Below are 18,370 nucleotides of genomic sequence, written 5' to 3' on the forward strand. Positions count from 1 at the left end.
AGCTGCTAATCCACATGGTAGGATTTACAAAACAAAAAGACTTTAAAGTATAATGTGCATTCACAAAAGAACCACAAATATCCAGGCGTCTATCCACATTCTGAAGATTTGGTTAAAAAAGAAAATGCCTTGCAGGAAATCAACTACTATCAAGTACACTTTTTCTATGGACAATATCACCTTCTGCCAGGGCAGCCAGAAGGACACGCGTTTCTCTTCCTTCGGGAATCACAAAAGCTGCTTCAGGCAGTGAGGACCCTGGAGCAGATTTTGGGAGGTTGTAGGACAGCGGAGAGAAGATCTTGTTGCAGGAACACAACTATCATCAGTGCTAGATGCATAGAGCGGGCCCCAGGGGCTCAAGGCTGAACCATTGAGAGGCTGATGATCTTCCCTCTGAACGGTCACTCGAGTGAGGCTGAAGAAGCAATCTACTCCACATGGGTCAAACCCTCATGCCAATCAGTCCAAAGCAGGATCCTCAGAAAGGACCCCAGCTCTCTGCACTTGGATTTCCAAAATATCTTTCAGGAGCAGCAAGGTCTCTCACAAAGGTCTCATATCTTCTGTGCAGCATCTGGAGCACCACATTGTTCAGACTTGGAACGTCCACTGCTAAAGTCATAGATACTCCAAGCCAGTTACACTGTACTCCATTGGACCTGTACTAATGAACCTTCGAGTGGGGCCCCCATCCAGAGAGAGAGGGACCTGTCGCCATCACCAACTCAAGGCCAAAGTTGAATCTGCTCCTGGGAAGGGAGTCCCTTTGTTGTCGAGCAAATTTAGGGTTTGTCCCTGGAGCAGGGACGAACCGATGCCCTCTGACCACAGGATTCGATCCTGGCCAGTGGGGACACTGCGAATTAAAACCCTATTTCCCACAATAATCTCACCCAAATCTTGAAGAGAGAGAACCGAGTTGTCTTTATTTCGAGTCAGCTGACGCGGATGTCAAGACGCAAACGCTCGCAGTGATGACATGTCACATAATACATTGCAGCAATTTTTATAAGCAAAAAGACAGGCGGAGCAATTTAAATCTCCCTCCCCGCCTTTCCCCGCCCAGTTCCACTCTGATTGGCTCTTTGACTGGGTGGCTCGAAATCCCCCCAATCAGATGGCTTCCTGCAGTCTACCAATCAGGAACAAGGGGCGGGCTGATCAGCGATTAATGGACAGCCAAGCAGATTATGAAAAGGATGGATGAGTCAATATGTCCAATCTACATATGTGTCTGACACGCTGGTATTGACAAAGGGAGAGCTGTTTCCTGAATAATTGTGTGGATGAAGGGTGAGCTATTCTTCCTTCTGATGGCCTGCTCCGAACTCAGAAGGGGGAACAGCCCAAGTAATTGTCCATGCAAGGGTAGGTGATAATCTCCTCTGGGCAGGGTACTCCAGCCCATCCAAGGGGGGGGGGGGGGGGGGGGTGGCTGTCTGCACGTAGCTGAGTCAAACCTCAGTCACTCTATTTTTTCATATACGAGGCATTTTGGGAAGGGAGATATATAGGAATACATTCATAGAATCAGAAATCATATTGCCCACTCCCAGCCACCCAAAGGTCTAGAGTTCATAAAGTTTCATACGAAATCCAGAATCCAAAGGAAAAGATTGTAAAGCACGTGGTTTAAAACTGGCTTTTTTCCTTTGCTAACTCCTTTGTCTGGGTAAACAAAAGGGAGTGCTTTTGTCACTGGTTAAAGAAAGGATTAAGGAAGTTGTTATCTCTTGCCTCAGGCTAAAAGGTCAAACACCTTTTGTGCAGAGAGTTTTAGTAAACCACAGTATACTCCAGTAAAAAGTCTCAATCACCTTCTACTATAAATTATGAAATATAGAACATAAAGTCTTGAGTTTTGAACTATCTTTTACAAAGTCCTGGGGGGGGGGTCACCTCGATCACACCTTGAGAGCAGAGAGGGAAGAGCGATCAAAAGCAGAAGGACCACTTCTAGCCACACCCTTGAAACCGGAAACTCCACCCTGAAACAAGGGGTAGTTCCAAGGAAAGGAGTGAGCCAATGAGAAAGAGGCAGTGGGGGAGATAGACAGCTGTGTTCTAGGAGGGAGGTAGAGGCAGAGCATGGCAGGGGCCCCAGGAGGAAGGAGTGGTCCCTCAGCTGCCTTCACCTCGCCTCTGCTTTGGAGCCCCCCTCCCTGAGACACCAGTCCAAAATGGAGTTGCCACAATCTGCCCCCAAAGTAAGCCTCATGGTACCTGACAATTGGAGTCCAAGCAGAGGCCTATGAACCTGCTTCCCTTTGGCATCCTTCAGAATGGGATGAATTAAACTGTTGCAATGCAATGTGGTGATGATTGTGAAATAGTGTTATCTGTGGCCCATTGTTAACAAGACTTCCGCTGATACTAAAAAGTATTTAACCCTTTGATCCCCAGCTAGGCGAGGCAGAGGCAAACAAGCCCGTGGACTGGGCGCAGCCCTTTGGGGTTTCATGTCTGGCCCCTGTCTGTCACGGCCCCCCTCTCAGCATGCAGAAGTGGCGGCCCGCATCCCCAGGCTGAGAGGAAGGCCCAGGCAGAAACACACAGCTGGTGAGAGCTCTCACCAGCCACATGTCTTCTCCTCCTCTCCTGGGAATGCGGTGGGCCACCATCTTCCCCAGGTGGAGCAAAGTATGGAGGGGAAGGCAGAAGAGATCTCCGACAACAGTCTGTCCCCTCATCATCATCATCATCATCATCATCATCATCATGTCCGCCTAGGAAAGCAGTGGGCTGCCGTCTCCCCAGGCGGATAAGAGTGCAGAGGGGAAAACAAGCCACTGACAGAGAGATCTCCGGCAACAGCCTGTTCTTCTCTTGGAAGGAGAGCCAGGGAAAGGCTCCAAAGCCCTCTCGGCCACCGCCTACCTCACCCTTTTTGTGGCATCAGGACAAGGTGAGGCCCTGTCCTGATACTGAGAGAAGCATGGCCCGGGGAGGAGGCAGGCGGTGGCTGAAAGTGTTTTGGAGGCCCTTCGGCTGTCGCCAGCAAGGGATCTTTAGAGTGCTGTCCACCGCCTCCTGTCTTGCCCTCCTCCCCGAGTGGCACAGCATGTTAAAGCGCTGAGCTGCTGAACTTGCTGACTGAAAGGTCACAGCTTCGAATCCTGGGAGCAGAGTGAGCTCTAGCAGTTCGAAAACATGCAAATGTGAATAGATTAATAGGTACCGCTCCGGTGGGAAGGTAACGGTGCTCCATGCAGTCATGCAGGCCACATGACCTTGGAGGTGTCTATGGACAGTGCCAGCTCTTCAGCTTAGAAATGGAGACGAGCACCAACCCCCAGAGTCGAAACAGAACTGGACTTAACATCAGGGGAAACATCATGGGAAACTTAGAAAGATGAAAATAATATCACATTGGGTCTATGATGTCCTCTGGTCTTTAGTCCCATTCTCACCCAAGTTTTGAAATTCCCACCTTGGCAAAAAGCCCAGCATTTCTCTCTCTCCCACTACTTTACTAGTGGCTATCCAAACTTTGCTCAAAAACCTCATATTCCTCTGCCAAACTGCTCTTACCATTAGGAAGCTCCTCCTAATGTTTAGGTGAATTTTTTTCCTGAAATTTGAAATCATTGCTCTGTATCCTAGTCTCTAGAGCAGTAGAAAACAAGCTCACTCCCTCTTCAGTGTGACACCCTTTCAAATTTTTTAACATGGCTATCATATACATGCAGGCAATCAATATACTTTCCTCCCCTCTCCAAAAGCAAATAGGTGGTAATAACCCTTTTCTCCAGCAAAGTTTGCAAGCAAATTCTTTGTGAACTTTTGATGGCAGATGACGGATGTTTTTGATTTTTATGGTCTATAAACCCAACTTGGTTTTTATACCCAAAATTTGAAGGGAAATATTTCTGAGCCTGAAAAAAAATCATTAGCAAAATGTTGCACACATTGTGGTTGATAGATTCATGTCAATGTCCAAAATAGCTACTTAGGCAGCATTCAAAAATCTTTAAAACCATGCACCAAACAGAATATGAGAATTGATATGAGTTCAGTTTATTGAAGAATTTTGAGCAGAAAGACTGACATTATCAACCACCTGCATCCACATAATATCTGATAGCTAAACATAAGCAGAGAATGGCAATCCCTCTATTGTGCGGGAAGCCACCTGCATAGAAAGAATTAGCTGAACGCTGATTGTACAGGGAGAATTAGGAATTGATTTCATCAAAAGGAAAATCAAGAGAAATGCTGGATATTGTTTATTTTCATCAACTTTAGAGTCTGCAGCCTTGTGTCCACCGGGTGAGGTTTTTTCCTTGGCAGTATTTCACCCAAGCGACCCTAAAAGACAGAACAAGAGCGTTTTAGAGACAAAGATCAGGGTTTTTTGACAACTACAAGTGAGAGCCCTGATATCTCCATGAAATATCTTCCCACATGGTCTGGAAGATGGCAGACATGTGGCCACCAGCGCTTATGCCATTAAGTACACAGCCAAAATACCTGAATAGGGTTTTCTGTGTGGCATTTTGGTTCAGGTCCTAGCTTCACTTCCCATTCCTAAATTCATTAATACAGTAATTACTACATGACATTACTGTGTATTGAACTGCTTTTTCTATCAATTTGTTGTAAAAAATGTTTTGGTGCATAATTTGTAAAATCATAATTTGATGTTCAATGGGCTTGTCCGTAATCGCTCCTTATTATCCAATATTCTTGCTTATCCAACCTTCTACCAGCCCATTTATGTTGGATAAGTGAAACTCTACTGTACATTTTAACCAGTTGTCCCAGTTGAGGAAACCTCTTTGGATACCAACTGTACAAAAGAAAAGCAAAGGCTGTGGTTTTTCTCATTCTGTTTTCCCAAAAGGATTTTAGAAAAAAGGTTTGGCTGCATTTGAAAAAGTGGGGAGACAGATGGCCAAGAAACAAAATGGACTTACCAGGCTCTTATCCCGTTGGGATCTTTAACAATTCTCTTAGCGCATGCAATATCATTTGTGATGTCATCATCTGTGAAAGCTACTCCCCCAAAAGAAAATGTTATAATATAAAAAATCAAAATAATAAAGCAAATTAAGGCTATAAATTAATTTAATGGCCAATGTTCTGCTAGAGACATACAAATGCGTACATTAACCATACACATACACATTAATCATGCATATTTATATACATACATATTTATAAAATACATACATATTTTATCATTTCTGTTCATTTTGTCCCTCCACATTTAACAAAGCCCCCCAGATGTACCACAACCCTAATAAAGCCCCCCCCCCCCCCATTCATACATGGCAGGGAGGAGGAATGGGGCTTCCCATAGCCAGAAGTGAAAAAATTGCTCCATTCGCTGCAATGTGGAATGCAGGAGAATTCAGTGGCTAGGTAATTTCTTTGAATTTGGCTATGGGGACACAGCCAAGCGATACTGTGGCCACGTCCTACTAGGCAGAAAATAATAGTTTGAGAAAGGGACTATTAGGTCTACCCTCCTATAGAGGAATGAGGAGGTGGTAAATGGTTCAGCATATCCATCGCTCAACATGTGGAACTATACACTATGGTGAGCCATGATGTATTGAGGCCAAAAAGAGACAAATAAAACTTATCAGGTCTTTAATAACTTCCAGCCACTTTGTGCACAGATGGCACATTCGGTGACAACACACTACTTCAAAACTGTAGGATTTCTTTCACCAGTTATTGCCCCTCCCCTAGGGATAGTATGGATGAAAACACTTGTAGTCAAGATGAAGAATGGCCAAGGGTAATGGATTATGGAGGATCACAACCTTTCTTTAAGAAATCACTCACCCTCTTTGGAAAATTTTACAGGCTTCGAAAGTGTATTTAATAGTTGGGGATGTGGGTTTTGTAACAATGCTTACCACTGCAGGAGCTTCTGCAGCCATTGGCAGTTGTGCCTTTTCCATTGGAGCACCACCAGCGGCTGTTTATCTGAAAAATCCCATAGTCACGACTTCCATTCCGGTTGGGTGGCCCCACGGCCCTGCTGTTGAATCTGCTCTCATAGTAAGCCAAGCAGACCCCTGGGGGGGGGGGTCAACAAAAAATAGGTTAGAGTTTAGCAAGAGGTACTGTAGGGAGAAACAATGTCACTGGGGGGGGGGGGGGGAAGCTGCACAATTGTGAAGATAACTTCCTATTCCATATTTAAACCCTGAAATTGAATTGAATTTTCCACTTAAATTCACAGAGAAATATAAGAAGTTTAAATGCCAGAGTCTATTGAAATCAGATATGGCAGTATTTAGTCAGCTGTTGAGCTCTGCAGTTTTCCTTTGGAGATGAGTAGGAATGGAGCAGAGCAGAGTGGAAGCTGTCCTGGGTCAATAAGCAGAGAGAGAAAAGTGCAAGAGCAGCTCTGGTAGGGTCTGGAAGTGGGTGGTGGGAGTTTGAGCGTTAACATCATTGGTCACCTTCCAAGATCACACCCTAGACCAGTGGTTCTCAGCCTGGGGGTCCCCAGATGATTTTGGCCTTCAACTCCCAGAAATCCTAACAGCTGGTAAACTAGCTGGGATTTCTGGGAGTTTTAGGCCAAAAACATCTGGGAATCCCAGGTTGAGAACTACTGCCCTAGACTATTATAAGCCAGTCTTGAGGGGAGGCTGTCTTTCATTCAAATGAAAGTGCTGTTGATTATTGTTATTTCTATATCCTCCACCCTTAGTACATCTAAATTTAAAATACCAATGGATCAACATAATCTCATTCTTTACTTCAACCCAGAAGCCTATATCGTTTGTTTTATTGATTAGCCCATTGGCCATATCAAAACACTTGACAAACACACTTGATACATACTTATACAGCATACAACCCACATTACAACCAAAGTTAAAATAAACAAGTTGTTAACAAGGAGTCCAGATCCAGATTCAGATCAAATCTCTGCATCACCCCTACAATGTACACCGATCAACTCTAAATATGCAGCCAAAAAAAGTAGTTTTAATATAAGGATCCCATTGTGTCTTTTGTATAATGTATAGTCCGAGGTAATGGTTTCTCTGTTATTTATACAAGTTACAAATAAACAGTACATGTGTGATGTCTTCTACCTCTGACGCTCCACAGATACAAAGACATTAATTATATGGAACTTGGTTAAACTTTCCATGTTTGACCATTTTGTCCAGCTGTTCTAATCTAGTTCTGGTAAATACCCTCCTATCGTGTTTATGCATTTCTGTCTTTAGATACTGGGCTGTTCAAAACAACTTAACCATTTCAATGAGCCAGCTTTACTGAGGGTAGCAATGTCTTTCTGAGCTTCAATATCCAGTATTCGTTGTGCAACCATTTTGGAATCTAGTTCTTCTAGGAGATTTGGATACAGGAGCAGAAGTTTACAACTCCAAATGGGTTTTGTCAATTGAACAAGCCAAGAGGTCTGATATTGATTTTTTTTTGTCTGCTCCAACAGGCACAGTTTTGGTAGTCTGTCATTTGACATGGCATTTGATTTAACCCAGTAGTTGTATGCCCTAATTTTGGTTAAACCATCAACTGCATATACTCCCAGTTCTGCTCTTACTGTGGCAGCTGGGATCCTTTTGTCCACTCCCAGAAAGCTATGCAGGTGTGATTAACAGGCCTCATTTCCCCTGGGTGATTATTATTATTATTATTATTATTATTAATATAATTAATAATAATAATCACAATCTGCCAACTGCAAAAGGCCACCCGACTGGGATCTGCACGCATCATCCGAAAATACATCACACAGTCCTAGACACCTGGGAAGTGTTCAACTTGTGATTTTGTGATACAAAATCCAGCATATCTATCTTGTTTGCTGTGCCATACAATAATAATAATATCAATATCCTGCTTGATCTTTCCTGAAGGAGACTCAAAGCAGGTTAAGTATAGTAGATCACTGTTTGTATAGACCTACAGTGAAGTGGACATTTCCATCCTTATGTAGTTCTCTTACCCTACTAGAAGAAGAACATTGTATTGATTAGCCCTTAGGCCATATCAAAGTACCAAGCCAAACAACCAGGCTCGAAAAGACCTGGTTACATTCTATACAAATATTAAATAAAACACTTGTAACCATACAATAAATACATATAATAAAACTGAGTGTGTACATCATATGTCATTGTCACCCTACTAAGAAAAATGAAAGTGAAGCCATTGGGGTATATCTGTATTTAGATTAGCCCTTAAAAACTCCAAAACCATATTAAGGCAAGGATGGAGAGGAAGGGGGAGAAAACTTACAGTTGGCAATGCTGTAGCCAGATGAAACATCCAACCGAGAGTTTTTCAATTTCCTAGCCAATTCGCATCTCTCATATACTTTGGCTTCATTGACAGCAATGAAGAGGCAGAAGAGGGTGAAGGCCAACACTTTCATCTCTGCAGCTTCCTGATGGATGAGGCATGGATCTTCTGAGAACCTTGGTGGCTTTTATAGCTAAGCCTTCTGGTCTTCCCCCCGGATCTAAATGGCAAACAGAAGATTAATCGTACAATATAATTGGTAGTAATGTCTAACAAAAATGAGGAAATTGTGCAATCTGGGATTGTCCCCCCATCTGACAACTGTGTGTGCTGAAGTTTAAACAAAAGAAGTAGTCAACAGATGGTCTAATATACAAAGAAGGAACACCACACCCATTGCTTAACTTATAAAATAAATATTTGTAAAGAAATGTTTAAAATAAGAATATGATTCCAAAATAGGTGAAATAATAGATTATAGTTCGAGTTGCATATCAATTGCAACATAACAGCAAGGTGTTAAATTCTAATTGGTCACTATATCAGACACAGGGACGTAACATCAGTCCAATGCCCATGAGTAAGATGATCTAGGAAGCCTCCCTTTGGAAGGATTTTCCACAGACCCATCATGAATTGACTTATCAAGGAGAAAGATATCCTGGGGTCCATTCACACTGTAGAATTATAGTGCTATTGTTCCACCTTAACTGCCTTGGATCCATCCTATTCCTGGGATATGCTGATCAGCAAGGGACCTTTAGTGTTCTCATCCAGAGAACTTTAACTCCTCTGGCCAAACTAAAAACTCTAGGATTCCATTGTATGGTTTTGTGGCCATGACCATGGGATAATAGCATTGTAACCCTGTAATGTGAATGAGTTTCAGACTTTTAGAGCTTCAGATATCAAAACCAAAGGTTTGACTGAGCTTGGAAACAAATGGAAATGCCAGTGAATTTGACCTGTAACTGGACTTTTATGTTGCTTGCATAGTATCCCAAGCTACATTCTAAATGTCTAGTAAACATTCTTTGAAGATGGCTTTCCATATGACATAGGGCTAGATGATACCTACGTGATGGTGTATTTATATACATACACCCAGCTGTCAATTGAAGAGGGCCTTCATGTATCTGTGGAAGTGAACTCTTAATTCATAAAAAATTCTATCAAAAGGATACATATTCTCTAAGATTTTACAGATGAACACTTGAACACATCTGGCTGAGCAACATCATGGGAAAGTTGCAGATGTTAGCTTCCCTCTCTTGATTTATCCCCATTTCTGAATGAGTGAAAACTACATTTGCATTTTGCAGGAACTGCGGTAAGTTGGGCCCTTTTCTTAGTCAAAGAACAGAAGTGTTCAAGTACATTTTTGCTGAGTTAAAGACCTATTAGCTCATGGTGCATTTTGCTTATTTCTTCGAGGGTTGATATACCATTCCATGTTTTCTCAAGTTTCTGGTCAAATTACTATGTAATTCCTCAGCCCCATCCGTTTGTCCTCTTTGAAATGCATGTTCTGAGACTCCTCATGCCCACTTGATTGTCATAAGATCTGAAAACTTCTCAGTGGCTGACCTACAGCTTAGAGTTGGAATTATCTTGCTTCAGGTACTTCAGCTTTAAGTCATGTGCACATACCACTGATTTACTAAATGGCTCTTTATTTGTGAAGCCTGGCAACCAGAGCAGTCACAAAGAGAGCAATGAAGGGTTTGCATTTTATTGAAAGCCAAAGTGCTGGTGGGTGAATGAAATTAGATTGACAACAACATCTACACCAGCATTCCCACCTAGAACTGATTCATATGAAATCAGGAGTGGAGATCCCAAAGTCCAGAGAGTGAATCTAGCTTGATTAATTTTAAGAAAGATTGGGACTTATTTATTATTTTTATACAGCAATGATAGGGACAAACATCATCGACTGGTTTTCTAATCTAGAAGAGTGTTATTAAAAGTAAAAGGGTAGATATACAGTGATATTTTAAGAGAGCAGAAACTAAGAAGTAAAAACAGGCAACAAGTGTGAGACTTGTATTATTATTTTTAGTAGTAGTAGAGGAACCCCCTGTGGCGCAGCAGGTTAAACTACTGAACTACTGAACATGCTGACCAAAAGGTTGGCGGTTCGAATCCGGGGAGCGGGGTGAGTTCCCGCTATTAACCCCAGATTCTGCCAACCTAGCAGTTCGAAAACATGCAAATGTGAGTAGATCAATAGGTACCACTTCATGTATGTTTTTGATTATATGGTGAAAAAAAGAATTATTATTGTAACAAGAAATATACGAGTTGCTTACAAACTGCACAATAAAAAATATATACGAAAAAAAAGGTACCGCTTTGGCGCTCCATGCAGCCATGCCTGCCACAGTGCCACATGACCTTGAAGATGTCTACTGACCACGCTTAGAAATGGAGATGAGCACCAACCACTAGAGTCAGACATGACTAGACTTAATGTCAGGGGGAAACCTTTATCTTTTAATCTAGCAGTAGCAGTAGTAACTTCATATATACCCTGCCTTTCTTCCGACAGAAACTCAAAGTGGCTAACAATCCAACACTTTAGTCAAGTTTTAAAACTGCAGTACAAAAGTTTAAAAGCAATTAAATAGTGCAGTGTGATAAAAACAGATTAAAATATAATAAATACACTTAAAATAGCTTCTAAAACTCACAGCTCCCCGCAAAATCCCATCTACAACCTCCCCAAAGCCTGTCCCTTATCCTTCCCCAAATGCTTGCTGGCAGAAATGGGTCTTAACCTGACTACGGAAGACTAGTTCTTGTTATACGTTTAGTATGTGTTTTGTTTTTGAATAATTTTAATATGTGTTTAATCGTGTGGTTTTATATAGGTTGGGATGATTGTTTTGCATATAGTTCTGTTAGTTGTTGTAGTCTAGTTTTATATATCAAGCAAAATCATTCTTTGTTTTAGAAGTTTCTGCAACAACGGATATGGGTAAGTGCCAATTTGTCATTAGAGAGGTTAATCTACATCAAAGCCGAGCAATGGTAGGACAGCACCGGCAGATCCTTTGTAGTTTGTTTGTTTGTTTTCTTTGCAGGTCCTTTTTTACTGCAGCATCTTATTGTTTTAGGTCTTATCAACAGCAGCCCATAACTCAGCTGCTACAAGTGCTTGTAACAACTTTGTGGAACTCTCTCCAAGTCACTGTGGAATCTTAGCTTTCCTCTATAGTTCGTAAGAAGACATTTCCTATAATCGAACAAAGGCTCTTGTTTCTCATTACTATGGGGGAAAGGAGGAAGAGACTACGCTCTCAATCTGGTACTCACATGTCGCATATGCCTATGAAACAGCAGAAAGTCGACAGATATATCATAAACAAACTAGCAGTTCCAGTAAGTAATACCCATTCTTTATCTCTGTCAAATAAATATAACCTTTTAGAGCTGGGTGTACAGTCTATGGATCAAACACTCAGAGACGCCACTGATTCTTTAAAGGAGGATCTCTTCCCTTCACAGAATGCTGGCCATATGTCATTTGAGGAGCCTCCAGCTCATGGCTGCCAGAAAGTCCAGAACTTGATTGATTTCATTTCCCGTCACAGTCTTCTTGCAGTCCAAAGTATTCAAACAATCTTTGACTAGTTGACCATAATTAAAAACAAAATGGACCTTTTAACAGAGTATTTTGCAATCATCAGGAAGAAACAGAATGAGCAGTTCCAGCCCGACAAGAGTTTCTACTCTTGGTTATGAGAATACTTCTATTATTCCCCCCATTTCAAAATTTGCATCACAGGGTCCTTCTACTCATTTTTTTGAGTGGAACTGTTGGACTTCTGCCTCAAAGTCCTACCCTTGAGGCATTTTTTAAAGAACTTGCAACTTTCCTAAATAATGGGTTGGTCTATGTGTACAGCAGATACTCAAATTCTCTGAACTAGCAGTCAAATCAATTTCTCAGCAAATGTAGGGCAGCACCCATTAAATAGAAGAAGCATTCATTCGCGGGAGAAGAGCTTTACCCCAGGAGAATGAGGCTGGCTCCAAGAATGGAAGCATTTTTCCATTTAAACCGCTCCGAGCCAAACTGGGAGTAGCGGTATACAAGTCTAATAAATAAATAAATAAATTTATGCAGCAAATGACTGTAACTCTTTGGTTGGCATTTTGTTAATACAGTAGAGTCTCACTTATCCAACACTCACTTATCCAACATTCTGGATTATCCAACGCATTTTTGTAGTCAATGTTTTTAATACATCGTGATATTTTGGTGCTAAATTCGTAAATACAGTAATTACTACATAGCATCACTGCGTATTGAACTATTTTTTCTGTCAAATTTGTTGTATAACATGATGTTTTGGTGCTAAATTTGTGAAATTATCACCTAATTTGATGTTTAATAGACTTTTCCTTAATCCCTCCTTATTATCCAACATATTCGCTTATCCAACATTCTGCCGGCCCGTTTATGTTGGATAAGTGAGACTCTACTGTAGCATGTGAAAATATAAGTATATCTTACATCTCAATATGTTTGTTTGGTCAGTGCAGACACTAGTATCCCCTCCTTCCTCTGAAACAATAAAAAAGCATATCTCCAATGGAAATCACAGTATTTCCCCTCCCCACTCCATCTACCAGCCTTTGAATTACTGTGGAGTGGCTGCAATTGTACAATAGAGATTTTAGGAGTTGACCAACTGTTGCATGTAGAACAACTATGCCTTGCTGTGGCATAAAGGGTTCAAACTTGTCTGCATATCAATTAACTAAAAAGAATATTAAAAATATTTAGGAAAGGGTCACAATGAGTTTCTTGATTGTTAGGAAACCTGAAGAAGGAGAATCCTAGATGTGCCAAAATTGTAACTGTTTGAAACTTGTTTTGTGCAAAATAATTGTGGAGGGGATGTGCAGAAATTGTGAAAAGGTTACCTCCTTAGAAAACAACAAAACAACCTTTTCTTCAAGAAAAATAAAAAACAGGTTTTTTTTCAAAAAGTCTCCTTCTTTTCTCCAACACAGAATAAGACCTGGATTGCAGTTAAGTTACTTTTACATTACATTTATATTAGAGTTACTTTATAATTACAATAAGTTACTTTATAATTACTTTCAAGAAATTGTTTTCATTTAGTTATTAGATTAGTAACTCTCTAGATTAATAACTAATCTGACTAGATTAGTAACTAATCTAAATTCACTGGGTGAATTTACTTTTAAGATATTGTTACATTATAGTTACTATAAAAGTTACTTTAACATTATAACTACTTTAAAATATTTATTTTATATGTTATTTTTAATATATTTCCTTTTTATTGCAATTTATAGTGATTTTTATGAAATTGTACATTTACAATGAACTAATTCGAAATACCACTGTTCCTTAGTAATTTTAGGCACTGTTTAATTATCCAGACGGAGGCCACAAGGGGGTGCTAGAGAGAGAGAATGATAGGCTATTTTGCAGGGGTAGGGGAGTTATTATCACAAACTTCTTATTGCACAATTTAGAATCAGACGAAAGAGATTGGGAAAAATGTATAGACCAGTTAGATATGATCTCACAAATATTCCTAGTGAATATGCAGTGGAGGCAAGGAATAGATTTCAGGGACTAGGTTTAATAAATAGAGTCCCAGAGAAGTTCACAACATTGTTCAGGAGGTGGCAACAAAGTACTCCCAAAGAAAAAGAAAACCAAGAAGGCAAGATGGTTGTCTGCTGAGACACTGGAAGTAGCCCAAGAAAGAAGGAAGGCGAAAGGAAACAGTGATAGGGGGAGATATGCTCAATTAAATGCACAATTCTAGCAGTTAGCCAGAAGAGACAAGGAACTATTTTTAAACAAGCAATGCATGGAAGTGGAAGAAGACAATAGAACAGGAAGGACAAGAGACCTCTTCCAGAAAATCAGAAACATCTGAGGTAAATTTCAGTCAAAATTGGGTATGATCAAAAACAAAGATGGCAAGGACCTAACAGAAGCTGAAGAGATCAAGAAAAGGTGACGAGAATATACAGAAAATCTGTACAGGAAGGATAATAATATAGAGGATAACCTTGACGGTGTGGTGAGTGAATTAGAACCAGACATCCTGAGGAGTGAGGCTGAATGGGCCTAAAGAAGCGTTGCTAATAACAAGGCAGCAGGAGACGACGGGATCCCAGCTAAGTTGTTTAAAATCTTGAAAGATGATGCTGTCAAGATGATGCATGCCATATGCCAGCAAATATGGAAAACATAGGAATGGCCATCAGATTGGAAAAAATCCATTTATATCCCCATACCAAAAAAGGGAAACACTAAAGAATGCTCAAATTTTCGTACAGTGGCACTTATTTCACATGCCAGTAAAGTAATATTCAAGATCTTCCAAGGTGGACTCCAGCAATACATGGAGTGAGAGTGTACAAGATGGGTTTAGAAAAGCCAGAGGAACGAGAGACCAAATTGCCAATATCCGCTGGATAATGGAGGAAGCTAGGGAGTTTCAGAAAAACATCTATTTCTGCTTTAGTGACTATTCTAAAGCCTTCGACTATGTGGATCATAATAAATTGTGGCACGTTCTTGGTGGTATGGGGATACCAAGTCACCTTGTCTGTCTCCTGAGAAATCTGTATAAAGACCAAGTAGCCACAGTCAGAACAGACCACAAAACAACAGATTGGTTCAAGATTGGGAAAGGAGTACGGCAGGGCTGTATACTCTCACCCTACCTATTCAATTTGTACGCAGAACACATCATGCAACGTGCAGGGCTTGACGAATCCAAGGCTGGAGTTAAAATTGCTGGAAGAAACATTAACAACCTTAGGTATGCAGATGATACCACTCTGATGGCCGAAAGTGAGGAAGAGCTGGGGAGCCTTATCACCAAGGTGAAAGAAGAAAGTGCAAAAGCTGGGTTGCAGTTAAACGTCAAGAAAACCAAGATCATGGCAACTGCACCTATTGATAACTGGCAAATAGAGGGAGAAAACGTGGAGGCAGTTTTATATTTCTAGGTGCGAAGATCACTGCAGATGCAGACTGCAGCCAGGAAATCAGAAGACGTTTACTTCTTGGGAGGAGGGCAATGGCCAACCTCAATAAAATAGTGAAGAACAGAGACATCACACTGGCAATGAAGGTCCGCATAGTCAAAGCAATGGTATTCCCCATAGTAACCTATGGATGCGAAAGCTGGACCATGAGGAAGGCTGAGCGAAGGAAGATAGACACTTTTGAACTCTGGTGCTGGAGGAAAGTCCTGAGAGTGCTTTGGACCGCAAGAAGATCCAACCAGTCCATACTCCAGGAAATAATGCCTGGCTGCTCACTGGAGGGAAGGATACTAGAGGCATAGGTGAAGTACTTTGGCCACATAAATAGAAGAGAGGAAAGCTTGGAAAAGATCACGATGCTGGGGAAAATGGAAGGAAAAAGGAAGAGAGGCCGACCAAGGGCAAGATGGTAAACGGTATCCTTGAAGTGACTGGCTTGACCTTGAAGGAACTGGGGGCAGCGACAGCCGACAGGAAGCTCTGGCGTGGACTGGTCCATGAGGTCACGAAGAGCCGGAAGCAACTGAATGAATAAACCACAACAGGGGAGTTGAAGGAGGAAAACCATTTTCTTCGTTTCTACTAGTTATTCCCCCTCCCCACTTCTCATGTTATAAACGAGGGTTGTTTCCATGAGACATGAGTGGGGGAATAACAGGAAAACAGGGAAATGGTTTTACTCCTTCAACCCACCCTCCACTCCCATAAAATGGACTATCCTTCCCTTTTTAACACCCCTTGTATAGCTGTTCCGTATTATTGTTAAATTATTATTAAACTGCCTTCCAAGTTCTAGCTCCCATTATCACGCATATCCAACTCCTAGAATTTTTAGTGAAACAAATAACCCAAAAAGCATGGATTCACTTATCCATGTATCAGTGTGCGTACTGTACCTTATCTCTCTCGCTCTTTTTTTTTTTTTAAAGGACGTTGCAAAACAAGCCTGTCTCTGCCTATAAGTGAGTGACTTCTCATTGGTTTTTGACAAAATGGGTTTCTTTTAAAAAATATGAGTCTATTTAAACCCCTGGATGTTAGGAAAAGTGTTGTGCAAAAAAGTTGTGTTTTTGAAAAAAAAATGGGAGTTTTGAAAAAAATGATTTTTCCCCAACCTCAGCTGTTCCCTATAGAGTGATGGGTAACACCTGACTTTACCAATGACCTTAGTATCCAGAGCCTTCACCATCTTGGTTGCCCTTCTTTGGATGCATTTCAGATTAACTGTGGCATCCAGAATCAAAATCCTATCTATCTTCTCACAGAGTTGTGGTACATGAAGTGCACAGGATGACTAGAATATAAGTTAATATAGGGTGGTGCATGAGGAATTCAAGATCAAGAAAGCAGTTCTTTAGATTTCCTCAGTAATCATGGAAACAATTGTCAGTGTAACGCTCCAGTGATGTAAAGGCGGACATACAATTCTTGAAATTTTCACATGTGAAACCATTTTCACTAGTGTGAAGCATGCCAAACACTGAAGTATATGAAGCCTTTCCCCTGGCAAAGAGGTGCACTAGGCCTCCATCATATTTTCCCTCTCATGTTTCATATAACCCAGCTTGCAGGCGGCAGGAGAGGCAGTTTTTGAGTGTGAGGATTTATCAGCAGAATACTGACTTCTCTTGGTGAAAAAAAATGTCATTGTGGAGATCTATCTTTTACCAAGGGACAACTGCATGCCTTGAAAAGAACAACTTTGTGATAACTAGTACAACAAAATGATTATTTTAGTTTGCAGCAATGATGGGGGAAATCCCAGCATTCCCCAGCACTGGTCTGAGCTGCTGATAGTTGCAGTTCAAGAACATCTGGAGAACATGTTTCCCACTCCTAATTAATAAAATATACTCAAAGGCAACATCTGGACAGAAGAAATAAAAAAATCTCCTGAATAACTTCGAGAGCAGTCTATTCAAGACTACTTAAGCAGTCTCTATTTGTTTTCATTGTGCTGATGAAGCCAAAGACCTAAATCAAACTGTAGTGTGATATAATGCCTTATAGGAACCCTGGTGGTAAAGTGTATTAAAGCACTGAGCTGCCGAACTTGCAGACTGAAAGGTGCCAGGTTCAAATGCCGGGAGCGGAATGAGCGCCCGCTGTTAGCTCCAGCTTCTGGCAACCTATCAGTTCAAAAACATGGCAATGTGAGTAGATCAATAGGTACTGCTCCGGCAGGAAGGTAACGGCACTCCATGCAGTCATGCCGGCCACATAACCTTGGAGGTGTCTACGGACAACGCCAGCTCTTCGGCTTAGAAATGGAGATGAGCACCAACCCCCAGAGTCAGATATGACTGGACTTAACGTCAGGGGAAACCTTTACCTTTACCTATAATGCCTTATAGCCAGCTAGTTATATCATGTTCAAATACCCGACAATCAGTGCTAATTTATTTTTTGACTTCAGTTACTGACGAGAAAGAGAGAACATCCAGCATGTTTTAAAAGTTCAGAAAGGAGTGTCCATGACATTAAGAATCCAAGACAGCATCTTATTTCTGGCTGAAGTGATTTAGACTTTCTACATTATTTTTAGATTATTTTGACTTTTACTCATGGACTTTACTCAAGCGTTTTGCACTAATCACCCTCTGTACATAGCAATTGATATCTTGGTTTTAATAATTTTCATGTTATGTTGTTTTATAACTATGTTTTAAATGTATGGACTGTTTTTCTTATGTAAACCGCCCTGAGTCCCCTCGGGAAGATGGAGGCGGGGTACAAGAATAAAGTTGTTGTTGTTGTTACATGGCATTAGATGGCATATCCTCAAGCTCTTTTAGTCGAAGAAGTGTATTTCTCATCACTTTAGGATAAAACACATTTGGAACCCATTGCCATTGGTCACAATGGTTGTTGAAGCAGTATGTCTAGCATATTCATGTCCTGCTTGTAGTTTCTCAGATGTATTGCATCGGCATGGCCTTTATGAAAGAGGATACTGGGACTATTGAAGTTTTTGGTTTGGTCAAGTTGGGCTCTCATGTTGCTCGAAATTCACTGATTTGGCATTATCTCACCAGAAGTGTGAGCTGAATAACAAGGATGACAGACACATGTC

The 18,370-nt window shown here is 41.1% G+C and overlaps 1 protein-coding gene across 1 annotated transcript; it reads right to left on the minus strand.

The window, feature by feature from the left end:
- Positions 1 to 4,000: 4,000 nt before the first annotated feature.
- LOC100554861 (lysozyme C, milk isozyme) lies at positions 4,001 to 11,854 on the minus strand. Its single transcript, XM_003216662.4, has 5 exons — positions 11,671 to 11,854; positions 8,242 to 8,464; positions 5,871 to 6,032; positions 4,920 to 4,998; positions 4,001 to 4,311 (listed from the first exon to the last, which is right to left on the minus strand). The coding sequence occupies exons 2-5, from the start codon at positions 8,375 to 8,377 to the stop codon at positions 4,245 to 4,247; spliced, it is 444 nt and encodes a 147-aa protein (XP_003216710.2). The 5' UTR covers positions 8,378 to 8,464; positions 11,671 to 11,854; the 3' UTR covers positions 4,001 to 4,244.
- Between the last annotated feature and the right edge of the window lie 6,516 nt (positions 11,855 to 18,370).

Source organism: Anolis carolinensis, chromosome 2, assembly GCF_035594765.1.
Source record: "Anolis carolinensis isolate JA03-04 chromosome 2, rAnoCar3.1.pri, whole genome shotgun sequence".
NCBI classification, from domain to species: Eukaryota; Metazoa; Chordata; class Lepidosauria; order Squamata; family Dactyloidae; genus Anolis; species Anolis carolinensis.